This window comes from Equus asinus, chromosome 4 (genome assembly GCF_041296235.1).
Source record: "Equus asinus isolate D_3611 breed Donkey chromosome 4, EquAss-T2T_v2, whole genome shotgun sequence".
Taxonomy (NCBI): domain Eukaryota; kingdom Metazoa; phylum Chordata; class Mammalia; order Perissodactyla; family Equidae; genus Equus; species Equus asinus.
Window position 1 is genome coordinate 113005939 of NC_091793.1, and position 15750 is coordinate 113021688.

The 15750-nt window shown below is 35.5% G+C and overlaps 1 protein-coding gene across 4 annotated transcripts in view; it reads right to left on the reverse strand.

Moving 5' to 3' along the window:
• The window catches only part of OLA1 (Obg like ATPase 1), a 164065-nt gene that overhangs the window by 128903 nt on the left and 19412 nt on the right, over positions 1–15750 (reverse strand). For all 4 annotated transcript variants that reach the window (XM_014846610.3, XM_070508126.1, XM_014846612.3 and 1 more), the window contains one exon: positions 11599–11726. In XM_014846610.3, coding sequence (XP_014702096.1) covers positions 11599–11726 — 128 coding nt within the window. The remainder of the gene's footprint in view (positions 1–11598; positions 11727–15750) is intronic.

Below are 15750 nucleotides of genomic sequence, written 5' to 3' on the forward strand. Positions count from 1 at the left end.
GGTGACTCTGCACTGTGCATAATGAAACAACTGGTATAAAGACAAGAAAGTTGCTAAGAATCTACTTTAAAGATTGTGCTTCTTTCCCTATCATCATTCTTACTCTTGGGGAGAAAAAAGCCAGATGAAATGAACTACTAATTCTCAATTGACATAACCTCAATTTTTTCATCTCTCAAAGCCCAGCTTAGTTTAAGTGGCCAGGTCCTGGCTCTGCTCAAGGGCAAAGATAAAGCCCATCCAGGCTCCCGGGGTGGAAGAGGAAGCTGGATAATATCCCCTCACCAAGAATACATAGAATGGCAAGGAGAGAACCGCACACAAAGAAATTAGTTTGCTATTAAGACAAAGAGGTAGAAGGGCAGTCCTGCCTTCCCTGCAGCCTCCTCTCCTCCCCTCAACACACACACGCACACACACACGCGTGCGCTCACTACGCTACACTAAGGTTTCTTAGAAACAGTAGAACAGACCATAAAAAAATAACACTACAGAGTAATCACATAAGTAACTTCCTTAACAACAGAACCCACTAATTTAGTTATCTCAGAGTAAACTCCTTAACCAAATCACCCTGACAGAACCCTCCTGATTAGCTCAGCTTAAAAATCAAACCTTTTACAGAGACAGAATCAGATCACCGCCAATTCCCGAACCACAAAATACTAAGCCAAAGCCATCTTCTCATTGTTTTAACACAGAACGCTTGAGAATTTTATTTGAATCATTTGTACATACCTTACACTGGTATTTAAATTAGAAAATTCCTCATGTTTTAAAAATCAGAATACATGTTCACTTATAAAAAAGCCAAGCCTCTAAAGTTAAAAAGGAAAGTCACCCATCTCTCCCTCCACCAATTCTATTCTCAAAAAATCTATCAATGATTTGATGTATCTTCAAATTTCTTTCTACAAGCATAGTGTACAGCTGAGCTGTCCAATACTGTAGCCAAATGTGGTTATTAACTACTTAAAGTGTGGCTAGTCCAAATGGAGATGTGCTCTAGGTGTAAATTACACAACAGCTTTCAAAAACATGGTACCAAAAATATATCAACAATTTTTCATACTGACTACATATTGAAATAATATTTTTGATAGATTAAATGTTATTAAAATTAATTTAGTCTTTTCATTTGACTTTTTTTAATGTGGCTGTCAGACAATTTTAAATTATACATGTAGCTCACATTATATTTCTATTGGTCAGCACTGGTGCAAAGGCTAACAGTATAGGTTTTAGAGGCATACTTGCCTTACTGAGTACTACTCCCAACTATACCATCCCCAGCTGTGTAACCTTGGGCAAATTTCCTAACCTCTCTGTACTCATTTCTGATTTGTGCTGATAATTAAATGAAATTCCTCACATAAAGGACTTAGCACAGAGCCTGGCACACACTGAATCTCAATAAATATTTGATAACAACAAAAGAACAAAAACTATAACCCAATTCCTTTAAAATCTCCATACAGCACCTGACTCTTCGGAAGAGTCTCCTGATATGCCTGTAGGTCACTATTGTGTAGAGAAGGTGTTCTCTGAAATACAATGCACACCAAGCATTTGAATTTTCTCTCTCTATCACACACACACAAACACACACATCTTAAACATGTTTAATACATAGATCTTAAACTTTCAGATCTGAAAATGTACAAAAGCAGTGTGGCATGATGGAAACACTAGAAAGAGAAAAGACTTTAAAGAAAGACAGGCTCTACACCCAATTTATTAGCTTTGTACCCTAGGAAAACTACTTAACCTTTCTCAATATCCTTATCTGTACAACTGCAGTATTACTAATCCTGCAGAATTGTTAAGATTAAATAAAATAATATATCAGAAAGAATCTACCATGGTACATAACATATACCAGGTGATTAATAATCATTTCCCTTCTCCTGGATATCAAAATAAAATGCCAGCAATTCAGACACATGCTAATAATCTTAATATCATATTTCTCCCTATGCCTCAACTGCAAAGCGTGTTCATACCCTGATGAGGCAGTTTAACAACATGCTCACTCTATAGTCATCTAGACTCTACATTTTATCCCTTGTATGAACTGGAGCTACAAACCTAGACTACTGTAAAACAGTATAGGCAAATACTCCAGAAAAGACAAATACTTCAGAAAAAAATAATCTAATTCTATGTCCTCCATTCTTATGAAGTGTTAGAAGAGCGGTTAAAGACTGTTTCCAAATTACTGTCTTTTATGCAAACTAACAGAAAAGACTACACACTGGGCTGTGCCTCAGGTCTCTCCTACGAAGATGCAATAAACTCCAATTTAGAGCTAGGGAAGGGTATCTCTTCTTGTATCATACATATATGAAATTGGACAACCCATAATTTTTTCTCTTTGCCTTGAGTGCCATAATGCTCAATGGTAAGATTTATTCTCAATTTCAATACTTTATTTACATGGGTTATGTGTTACCATGTACTTAGGCTCGTGACCATCCATCCACCCTGTTCCCTTTAATTCTCACTCTTCATTAATTGGCCTTCATCATTTTCCTGTTATTTTAATATATTTGTCTTTTATTCTAAGACAATTAAAATTCCTTTTAGAAATCAATAGAGTAAAACAATAAACGCAACTGAAGTTCACACAAAAAGTTAAAAATAAATCCACAGGCAGAAAATTCAACTTTAACAAGCACCTGGAGAATAGAACTCAGGAAAGAACACACTACTGCATCCCACACTCTCACCATTACCACCACCATTACACGTGCGTGCACTCACACACATACAGACACCAATTCAGCTGAAAATAATCAAATTGTATTTGAAATTTTATCTTCTATAACTATAAATGATTATATACTTGATTTATAATTAAGAGTTCTGTAAATCTGAACCTCCTATATGTTTCTAAATTGGGAACAAAAGTGTCCCATAGCTCAGAAAGCAGAACTCTTGTTTCTAGCCTACAAGGTCATCTCTCTCAGTACCTGTTGACAAACTTTAACAAATTTTATCTATAAAAAGCTTGACAAGTAGATGCAGTGTGATACTGCCAAAGGTGCTGTCCTTCAGATAACACACAAATGCCTTAGCTTCCTGTTGAAATATCACTTCAAAACTTCTAATGCCAGCTTAAAAAGCTAAGGATTCAGTGAAATCAGCAGACTCATCATGTTCAAAGCTTTAGAAATCTAGCAATAGGAAGGTATATTGCTTCTAAAAATTGGTAAAAACAAGTCACACTGGCTCACTAAACCCTAGAGAAAAAATTAATCATTTTTCTAAATAAAACACCTGTTATCAGAAGTCATTGCATGTACGAATTTAAAAAGAATTTGCTTCCCATAATATGTTTACTGTTTCCCTATTCTGTACTGAATCTTTGGCACACAGTCTTAGTTGAGATTTCTGTTACAGGAGATGTAAGAAGAGCCTAACATTAAGTCCTATCCTGTCTTCACAAAGTCTCTCGAATTTGCTTTTCCCTTCAACTGCCACTGACAGTTTTCTGAAATCTAGCCCTCATTATTTCTTCCGTGAAATACTACAAAAATCTTCTGGCTGTTCTTTTTGCCCCAAATGTCTCCCTACTCAAACCTATTCAGAGTGTGTAGATATGTAGTTGCTAGAGCTTCAACTCTGTTAACTAAGTAACATAATCCTGCATATCAGCCACAAAAGGGATGAAATCCAAACTGCTAACTTAAGAAAATTACAAATTATCAATACCAATATACACAATGGGGATGAATCTCACAGACATTATGTTGAGAGAAGGGAAGAAGACATAAAAGAGAATAGAGCATATGATTACATTTATATGAAGTTCAAGAATAAGCAAAACTAATCAATGATGATGTAAGTCAGAAGAGTGATTACCCTGAGAGGGGAACTGACAGAGAAGGGTGACAGAAATGTTCTATGTGTTGATCTACATGGTGGCCACACAAGTGAGTACGTGTGTACAAACACATCTAGCTATATACTTCAGATCTGTGTGCTCTATGCCCTTTATGTATTTTATATCTAAATAAAAACAAAGGAAAATAACTAGAAGAAAACAGTTGTAAATATTTACCTGATCACGGGAAGGATAAGAAGTTTCTAAATATAAAAGTAATAAAAGAAATCAGAAGAAAAGACTGCTAAAAATACTTTCAACAAAGATGACATATATAATTAACATATTCCCATGCGCCTGTATTGCATGAAGAAACTCTAGAACAGGAATCAGCAAACTAAGGCTTGTGCCCTATTTTTGTACGACTCTAGAGCTAAGAATGATTTTTACATTTTTAAAGTGTTGCAAACATACACACACACAGAAGATGATGCAACAGCAAGATATTTACTACGTGGCCCACTAAAGAAAAAGTTTCCCAACCCTTGCTCTAAAAAATAACACAAGAAACTAATAAATGCCATCATTTATAAAGGCAAAACAGAGGAATCAGAATGTGGGTAGGAACAAGATTGCTCAATATATACCCCAATGTCATTCAATTTTCTCTTTGAAGTATGTAAATGTTTGACCTATTCCAATGTATGACCTACCTAAAATTATTCAAAAAACAAAAAATTTTAAACTAATATCCTTATGGGAATGTAGGGGGAAGATGTGGAAGTATCTGATAGAATTCTAAATGTATACATCCCTTGGCCTATTAATTCCACTTCATTATATCTCTCAGAGAAGTATCCAGACATGTACCAAAAAGAAGCCTGTATAACAATGTCCATTAGCAACATTCTCTGCAATAAAAAAGTCAGAAATAAAAATTGCTCAAACATTATGCTAAGTAAAGTAAGTCAGACAAAGAAAGAAATACTGTATAATCTCACTTATGTGTGGAATCTAAAAAAAGCTGAACTCACGGAAACAGAGAACAGATTGGTGGTTGCCAGGAGCTGGGGTGGGAAAAATGGGGGTATGCTGGTCAAAGGGTACGAACTTCCAGTTATAAGATGAGTAAGTTCAGGGGATCTAATGTACAGTATGGTGACTACAGTTAACAATACTGTACTGTATATTTGAAAGTTGCTAAAAGAGTAGATCTTAAATGTCTTCACTACACCAAAAAAATGTTAATCATGTGAGGTGATGGATGTGTTAACTAAGCTTGTTGTGGTAATCATTTCATAATATATACACGTATCAAATCATCACATTGTACACCTTAACTTACATAATATGTCAATTATATCTCAATAAAGCTGGAAAAAGAAATAAATGCCCATAAATAGGAAGTAGTTCAATAAATTATGGTATGGTCCAGCAAGAAAAACCAAAAGCAAAACAAAAGAAAAATTCATAGAGAATTCATAAAGAATTTCTGTTCTATAGTGAATATTACATAATTAGTAATGTATAGGCATAACCATAGTTATCCAGAGTTGTTTATCCAAAATTATGGGTGCCATTTATGCCAAAAATATGGAGAAATTCCCACTTTTTAAAAAGTTTTTCAAATCATGAAAACCATTAAAAAATGTTCTGTATGATTCAAAAAACCCAAAAAGCAGTCAGCTAAAGAATAATATATCTGGTCCAAGAAATAATTTCTGTAGAATTTCAAACGTTCAAGATACTTTGGGGGAGGAGGAAGAATTAACTGGGAAAATGATTATTTAGAACATCAGCAACATTCAAATACAGTTGACCCTCAGATCAAAGAATATATATCTCAGATAAATCACTATCTGACGGCTTTCAGATATTTAATTTTAAGCATTGCCAGCTCCAGACACTTCTAAAATGGCAGACCTGAAGTCTAATCTGAGTTCTGGTGCTAATCAGTTGTGTAAATTATGGCTTAGTTTCCCAACCTCTTTAAGCCTCAGTTTTCTCATCTTTAAAATAGGCATATCCCCTCCCCCACAAGACTGTTATAAACAAAGTACACATTTCATCACATCACATAGCCAATCATTACACGTTAGCTCCGTACACCTCCAGAAAGAAGTTACCACCTAAAAGATAAAGGAAAGCCACTATGGATACTGCCAGACCTCAGCTGCTGATCATTTCTCTTTTTATTCCCCTCATAAATCAAAATGAAAATACCAGAAGAGAGAATGTGTGAGCAAATTCAAATACATTCTTTTTTCTGATATATCTGTTTCATTGTCTTCATTGCTAAAAGCATTAAGAGTTCGAAACGTCTACCTGGCATCCAAGAGACACAAGTCTGTTTTTTCTCTAAATAAAGCCATCCCTTACCCTTTAAGAATTTATAAAATAAATAATTTTCCACTGCCCTTTTATGATATAATTTGAGTATCATTTAAAAGTGCTTGACCTAGGGGCTGGCCCAATGGCCCAGTGGTTAAGTTCTTGCATCCCGCTTCAGCGGACCAGGGTTTCGCTGGTTTGGATCCTGGGTGCAGACATGGCACCGCTCATGAAGCCACGGTGAGGCGGCATCCCACATGGCACAACCACGCACAACTAGAATACACAACTGTGTACTGGGGGTGCTTTGGGGAGAAGAAGAAGAAGAAGAAAAAAGAAGATTGGCAAGAGTTGTTAGCTCAGGTGCCAATCTTTAAAAAAAGAAAAAATAAGTACTTCACCTAGAAGCGATAAACTTCAATGCAACTTCTCTGGAATTTACACAAGGGTTTCTCAAACTGGGTCCACAGACAAAGCCTCAGGGGCTCACAAGATTGATAAAAATTTTCGTGATTTAAAAAAAGATTTCTGATAATTCTCAGCATAGATTAGTGGACTAATCCAACACAGAGCAAGGACTTTGTAACCAGAGCCTGAGTTCAAAATCTGATTCTAGGGGCCAGCCCCATGGCCAAGTGGTTAAGTTTGCAAGCTCTGCTTCGGCAGCCCAGGGTTTCGCCAGTTCAAGTCCTGGATGCGGACATGGCACCACTCATCAAGCCATGCTGAGACGGCATTCCACATGCCACAACTAGAAGGACCCACAACTAAAAATACACAACTATGGACTGGGGGGCTTTGGGATAAAAAGGAAAAATAAAATCTTTAAAAAAAAAAAATCTGGTTCTATCTGTTACCAGCCATGTATTCTTGGGCAAGTACCATAACCCATCTATTCTTTGGATTCCTCATTTACAAAATGAGAATAATAGTACCCACCCTTACAGAGGTGTTAAGAGGAATAAATTAGTTAATATTTGCAAAGGGCTTAGGATACAGCATTTCCGTTTAAATAAAAATAATTCAATCATTCTTATAAAACAAGAATTTAGTTTTAGGCAGCATTTCTCAAATTGTGATCCACAAGAAAATCTCAGAGATAATACTCATTTTTTTCCTGATTTCAATTATAACCCTTTATCCTTTCATAGAAGGATATTATATATAAAATATATAAGAACATATGAGGTAAGGTCCCTGTGTTAAAGGTAGTTAGCCTCTGATATCTATTTCCCACCTAAAATGTATCCTCTATCATGGATAGCTACTTATAAAAATAACTAAATTTCACTACCAAAATTGTAGGGAAACCAGAAGAGGTTAAATTCAACTGAAATCTAATTTTTGCAACATTCTTTGTTGTCAGTATTGAAGGTTCATTCAAACAACACAAGCACAGAGAATAAGGAAAAGAAACCCCCTCAAGGTCAACTATTAGTTTGCTTATTTAATAGCTGGAAGAAGAGCACAGATCATACAAAGAGGCATGAAACCTAAAAACATGTATGAGTGTTTTTTGGATTAGATTTAACTCAAGACGTATCTAACATTCTGGAAATTCACAGCACAATAAATAGCACCTTATTTTCAGACATAAGATGACTATTAGGTATCTTGGAAGTACAACTTTGCTGACTGAAATTATGAACTTGGAGCTCTTATCAACTCCACTTCCATGTAACTCAGGACACGACTGACAGTGTGCACCCCCATAAACCCATCCCGCTGCGGAGCAGCTGAAACTGCACCTGACCCACCTGCATACAACATGAGAACGGATCGAGTCAACCACCTCAGCCACCAAGAAGTAACTGAAGAGCCAGTGAGAGGGCTCTCAGAAAGGAATCCAGGTAAAATTTGCCTAAATTTGTCAACAAATTTTGCAATAGCTATTCTCTCTTAAAGTTTACTTTAAGATCCTCTAAACGATGAGCCTCATTTGTTAAATTGTCAGTTTTCTTTAAAAAACATTACTTAGACGAATGTGTCATGTTTTGGTTCCCTCAGCTAGTAACTTGTGTATTAAATTTGTAAAAACCTTATTCTTATCTCATGTTTAACCGTCTCCCTCCCGCTCCCATTTTCAGGAAAAACTAAACTCTTTGAGTTAACCTTAATCCTATTAAAAACTCCATTTTAAAAGGTTTTTAGTCAGCATATACTAATAAAACTTTTCAAGTTGAGCTTTTTTATTTTTACAATATAAAGGTACTTGACTGCAAATTTAACCCAAGCAGAGTTTATACTACATTTAATAAACAAAAGTACACATTTTCCCCTATCAATAGAGCTGACAGATGATTCTGTATTCTACTATTTTTATGTATTAATACAAGCTTTTTAAGATCCAGTATCTTGTTTGGTGAACACAGGCAAAGCAAACTGAGAAAGGTACGTTCTACATGCGAGAGAAAGACAAGAAATCTAATGGCAGTGATTCCATCAAAATCCTTTACTGACTTTCTACCTGATAAAATCATCAAACCTTACGTACTTCATACAGCAACACAAATGATTGGAAACAAGGTATTCTTCCTAGATAGGTACTTACAGAAGCATACAAACATTGTAATTTAACCAAAACTTCCCAGCTTCTACTCTATGAAGCATCAAAAGTTTTAATCCTTAGAAAATCAGGTGCTTTTTCCATGCATTATCAAAGTTTTCTCTCAAACACCTATTTCTTCCAGAGGTTTGCCAACACAAAGTTGCAGTTAATGCTACAGCATGACAGAAAGACTGTGACTTGGGCACATCATTTTACCTCGCTAAGCTTTGGTTTTCTCATCTGAAAATGGGGATAATAATAAGGCCTATGCATCTCACTGGGCTCTTTGATGATCAAGACCTAACAATTTAAAAAGCACTAAGTAAACAAAGTGCTATAAAGATATTCATTATTATTACAAGCTGGACCTAGTTGTTTGGTCAGATAGGCCTCGTGGTAGGTCTGGGGTGTTTATATCTTAACCTACAATCTTGTTTCTCAAATTGGGGACTGCGCACTGCTGGAAGCACACAAGAAAGTAAACCATGGGATTCCAAAAGCTTTTCCTTCAAGTCAAATGTCTGAGCCTACACTATGTGCATACCAAAGGCTTGCCCATATTCTTTAAATAGAGTAATATGAAAGATAAAATCTTTTTTTACACTCATATTTAATAATCTGCTTGTTGAATATGAAAATATATCATAACTTGGAATTAAAGAATTCTCAATTTTCATAGCTTCCAAGTAATCAATCTATGTTTTTAATCTTTACAAGTCTTTTTTAATGCCTGTAATTCTATGAAGGTTTTTTAAAATTCTGGTTATAAATGTATCATTCTGTGTTCTGTGCACTATCTGTGTGTATACTTCATCAGTTCTAAGATGCCTATTTTCAGTTTAACATCTCTGAAATCAACTGCTATAAGAAAGCACGATACCTCGTTTAATTGGATTTTTCGTCCTTTCTTAACAATAACTTTAGCCTGAATGAAATATAATAAAGTATGTATGCTCAGATGAATATTATACAAGAGACAACAAAACCAAAGGCTTGATTACATTTATTAAAACGGTTGCAGGCCATTATCAGGATCTCATCATCACCCCAAACTGCTCCAGCTCTGAAAATTTTAAGTCAAATATCCCTCTTACCACACACCCTCTTATCTCCAGTACCTCTGTTCTTGAACCTCAACAGGAAATCAGATCTCATAGCCTTCCATTTTTCAACCCTCTCCTATTTTTACTCCTACCCTATGATAAGCTCTATTCCACCCATCAGTTAAATCACTCTCACACCCAAACCTTCAGTTCTCTTGCCCCTATCCTCCTGTCACACCTGCCCTACCAATCCTACTTCCTTATAGACATCTCCTATCTGGACATCCTATTTTAAAAAATTCAAAAAAATACCAAATTCAAATTCAAAACAAATTCAAATAAATATCCCAAACTGAAATCAGCTGTCTCCCAAGACTCGCTGCTCCTTCTTTATTTAACATCTCAGTGAATGGTATCAAGATTCACTCAACCATGGGGCGGCCCTGTGGCCGAGGGGTAAGTTCATGTGCTCCACTTAGGTGGCCCAGGGTTTCGCCGGTTCGGATCCTGGGCATGGACATGGCACCACTCATCATGCCATGCTGAGGCGGTGTCCCACATGCCACAACTAGAAGGACCTACAACTAAAAATACACAACTATGGACCGGGGGACTTTGGGGAGAAAAAGGAAAAAATAAAATCTTAAAAAAAAAAAAAAAAAAGATTCACTCAACGGGTCCAGTCCGGAAACCCAGGAGCCACACTTGATTCTACTCTCTCCTTGAAATTCTCACATCAGTCACCAGAACCACTGAAAAAACAAACCATCCGGAAAACAGAACCTCTGGCCAATGTACAAGCTTTAGGCAACACCACTCTACATAACTGACTTTCCACCCCCCACGCCATAACCTTATTCTTTGCCTGCACCACAAACCCTTCCGAAAGGTGTCTCCTGTCTCCACACCTTTACCCAAGAAGCTACCTAGATGAGTGCTTCTTAAACTGTCTGTGGTGGGCTTTTGTAAAATACAATAACAATGAGTTACTAGGCAAAGGAATTTTTTTTAAAAAGACATACAAAAATACCAGCACAATTTTTTTATTAGATTTCAAATGACAAAAAAATTACTCAAACTGCTATAAAATTTTCTAAATTCTCATTCTCAATCGATACAGTTATCTAGTTGAGGACCAGTAACAAACAGAAGCACTACACCAGACCAAAATTGGCCCTCACCTCTAACTTATGTCTCCTTCATTTGCATTAATTTGCTTATTATAATACTATTACCATAAAATGCAGTCTTGATCTGAGCCTAAATGCAAACCTTTCTATTCTGTCAGAGAATTACTATGTACTTGACTCACTTTTGTAGTCAAAAGAACACAAACCAACACATAGTTCTAGGTTTTCTCTCTTTGCTTTATGTCCTTGTCTCCCTTAAGGACTAGTTGATCTATAGTTTTTCCTTAATCCTTTCAGCTCTAATACATGACCTGGATGCTTTTCTCTCCTCTGAAATAACAGAATCCGCTCCTCCATCAATTCTGCTTCTCAACACATGGAAAAGCAAGAATGCAGAAAAGTTCTACAAGTTAAGAAAACTTCAAAATGCCTTTATACAATCAACAAAATTACTACCACACAGAAACACTTCTCATGGATCTAATCCAGAACACGGGATAAAATTCAATTAGAATATAATATCAACACAGCACATAATTGCTTCTCATATGGAGACGATACCAAATAGCCTAAAAGTACCAACTAACAGAGAAATCCACGATTCATCTTGTGAAGCAAAGCAAACCTTTATTAATTAGTCATTTCTAATTTTATGTGAGCAATAATAGACAGAAAACACTGCTCATAATGAAATTAATCAATTCCATAAACTGCACTTACGTGTTAGATGAAAGATTCCATCACAGGCACTAATATGAGATAAAAAGGCATTTCCCAGGCCTTGCCCATTATGAGCTCCTTTCACAAGGCCAGCAATATCCACTACATTTAGAAAGGCAGGAATTTTGCTGAAAAACAAAAGATAGTTTTATTACAAAATAGTACTAAGAATCTGTTTATCAACCAAATAGATTTCCCAAACATTTACATGAATTATTTCCTTTCTAGAATGTTTAGAAGACTCAATAACCATTTGATAAATGAATTTAAAAAACTAAATAAGAAATAATCCTTTAATACATTAGGACTTTCTTACCTAGGAAAATGAAGGAAAAAAACTGCAAAGCAGAATAGGTGTTTTTATTGTGTCTCTAAAGATTAAAACTCATATCATTAATTTTACTATATTGCTCTGTTGGCACACGCACATGCACACACAGACAATAGCAGTAGAGAACGAGTAAAGAGTACTTGTACACAGAGGGGGAAATTGAAGAGGAGTTAAGAAACCTACTGCATACAGGGTCACTCAGCTAGCAATGAGGAAACCGGGATTTGCGTTTAATTACCATACATGTTATAGGGCCAAAAAATGCACATAATGATGTGAACCAGTTATCAGCATAGTAATAACCTAGGTGTTAACAATGGTAACAGAATTAGACATACATACAAAATAACCTTTGCTTTGCTCAAAGTAAAAGCACAGTTAACATAAGTTAGAAACCAAGTTAAGATAAACCACTTGGCCACGGGGAAATGGAGATTAAAGTACATGAGTAAATAAAGCTATTTTCAATGTCATATGGTGTATGATACAAGGTGTATTCATGTATATATCTTTTGTCAATTTTCAAAAGAGTATTCATTTTTCAGAATGTCAATTTCACCACATGATAAAATACAACACAAATTTTCCACAAAATACTTCCCTATTATTTATATGGAAAATGAGTCCTTCAAAAAAAATTATTCTATAAAAAATTTTTATTCAGATAGAAATTACTTGATAATTGCTATCAGCAAATCTACAGAAAACACACATAAAATGTGGTCAGGTCTTTTGTTGGATACTGTGGTTGCCTCCCCAGCATCCTTGGCCTCTCTCCTGGTAACTACACTGACTTTCATTTGGCCAGTCACACCTCCTAGTGTAGCCAGAGCCTTGGAATAGCTGGCTCTACCCCTAACTCTAGAAGGCAGTTTAATCTCATCCCCTGGGCACAATTAATGATTCTAGGACCTTCACCTTGCCCCATTTGCCTAGAAAGACTTTAGGGGAGTTTTGTCGGAAGGGGTTGGGAGGGTTCTTGAATAGAAGCTCATCAGTCCTGTGAGAGAGCTTCTAGAAGCAAACCTCTCTTCTTTCACTCTGAACCTGGATGAGAAAGTATAAAGTTCCAAGATCTGAGAGATATCCTGTCACCACAAGGGGAAGGCAATCTTATGATTAGGCTGACAAAGAAAGTAAAATGGAGAGGAGAAAGAAGCCAGGTCCTTGATGACATAATTGAGTTGCTGAAACCAACACTAAACACCATGCCACTTGTTACTAAGTCAATAAATTGACTTTTTAAGTCAATATGTTAAGTGTAACCAAACATCCTAAATGATATAAATTCTAACAACTAAAACCACCCATATAATATATATGAAGTACAGTAGCATGGATACGAGTGGAAAGGCACTAAATTTGAAGTGAGAAGCTGTAGGTTCTATTCCTGATTGCCATTTACTATCTGTGTGAACTTGAGCAAATCATTTCACCTCTCTGGGCTTCAGTTTCCTTTTACAAGAAAACTAGGTAAGACAACCTATAGCTCTGAGATTCCATTTTTCTAATGAAAATGAGTTTTCTTATTTCTGATTCTTGATTTAAGACCAAGATAAAGGTTTAAACTATTAATATCATATCTCAAAAAAAACCTGAGGCCTAATTCAAGGATTTTGATGTACTGTACCAATGATTTTATGACTACTTGAGCAAAACAATGTTTTTACACCATACGAAACTTCCTTGAAACCAAAATAATAAGGTTAAAAATCCTTTTAATCACTATAATGAGCACTGAATACCAAAAGCATTTATGAGTTTTTCTTCAATTGAATCAGACTGAAATGACCAGTAGGATTTTTCTTTCATTAAAAAAAAGAGAGAGAGAACTTGAAATATAACAGAGAAGTTTGGGGTAGCAAGAAATACTATGAATTACTGTCAATTCTTTTTTCTTTGCTTGACCACAAATAGGCCAAAATTAAATTATGGAAAACATGAAGATAGCTTCCCATTCAATCTTTTTATCTCCATAAAGGCATTTAATCAATGTTCACTAGTAAAGGAAAAGCAAGGGAAATTGTGAGAAGTTAATTCTCTCACTGCCTAAAATTTCAACAAATTTGAAGTCCAAGAGCTTTATTACTATTGTTGTTCTCTCCATGCCTCTGAGAAATTTCAGCAATGTCACATGACCACACAGTCTGGCACTGGCAAGGACCCATACAAGGAAAGAGTCGGTGTGGGGAGAGAAGGCAGCACAACAGCAGCCAGGGGTTGCACAAGGAAGGCATCCAGGTAGGAGCCTCGCCCAGTAGGAGCCAGGGCCCAAGCCAGGAGAATCCAAATCATGCAACAACCCAATGGGGTCAAGAGACTGGCTACATGGAAAGGGAATCACCAAATAAGCAAATTAATAGGACAACTGGAGATATCTAAATGGAATCTGTGAATTAGATGGTGACACTGGATCAATGTTAATGTCCTGATTTTGATGGTTTACTATGGTTATGTAGGAGAAATCTCTGTCTTTAGTAAATACAAACTGAAGAAACAAAGTGCAATGTGGCATCATGTCTACAACTTATTCTCAAAGGTTAACAGAAATCTGGGTGAAGGGTATACAAGCATTCCTTGTATAATTTTGCAGCTTTTATATAAATTTGAAACAATCTGAAAACAAAAAGTTTTTTAAAAGGACACAGAAATCAGCTTGAGGAGCCAATTTGAAGGATATAATTTGAGCTATATCCACTGACTGTGACAGATTATAACCAACTGAGTAACACTGATATGAATAAATGCATGAATGAACAAATGAAGACAAGAAAACTCCTCCTTACAGTACACTGCCAACTAATAAGTGAAAAACCAATGATGGAATTACAAAATCACCATGTGACAATTATAGTAATAGTTAATTCGTCAAAAAAATTAATGGATGCTAAAACTAGTGGATGAAGGTGGGAAAAGTGAATAAATTTGGTTTATTTTGTAGTTAGAACTCATAGGACTTTGGGAAAATAATAGTGCTATTTTTTGAATTATAAAAGTTTTGAGGAAGAACAAATTTGGCACAAGGCCGGGTGAAATCAAGAGGTCCATTTAGGACATGTCAAATCTGAGGCCCCTATTTAGTCATGCAAGTGTCAATGTCAAAGAAGGCAGTCAGATATATGTCTGGAGTTGAGCAGAGTTCAGGGCTGGAGACAGAAATGGAATTTTTCAGCACATTCAAAATAGTGAAAAACTAAAAGCAACCTCAGTTCTCAATAGTAGAAAAATGGCAAATAAACTGTATATTCATATAATACAGTATTAAACACAATTATGTTATTAGAAATTATTTAAATCTGTATTTCTTAATCTAGAAAAATATTAATAATATCTCAATTTAAAAAGTATCCTATTTCTGTAAGGATGTGCACACCCATTCAGGGAAAGGTACAGAAGGACATATCTCCGAAGTGTTTATATCTATTCTACCAAAGTAGAAGAAGTACAGGTGATTTTTACTCCTCTCTTTATATACATCCATATTGTCTGAACCTGTATTATCTTATTTTTTCTAATTGAAGATATAACACATGCTTGTTATAAAAACTCCAAACAATACAGAGGAATATAAGAAATAAAGTAAAAAATCACCTAAAAATTCTGTTACCCAGAGATAACCATCAACTAGTTTGTGATCTTTACTTCATACGTTTTCCTATGAATACACACATAACCAAATAATTTTACATAAATGGGATCATATAATACAGACTACCTAATTACTCTCTCTACTTCATACTCCTCAGAAAATAATAACGCTGTATTAATTTTGGGGAAAAATCCTTCTACATGATTTTAAATATATCACTCACATATACTTA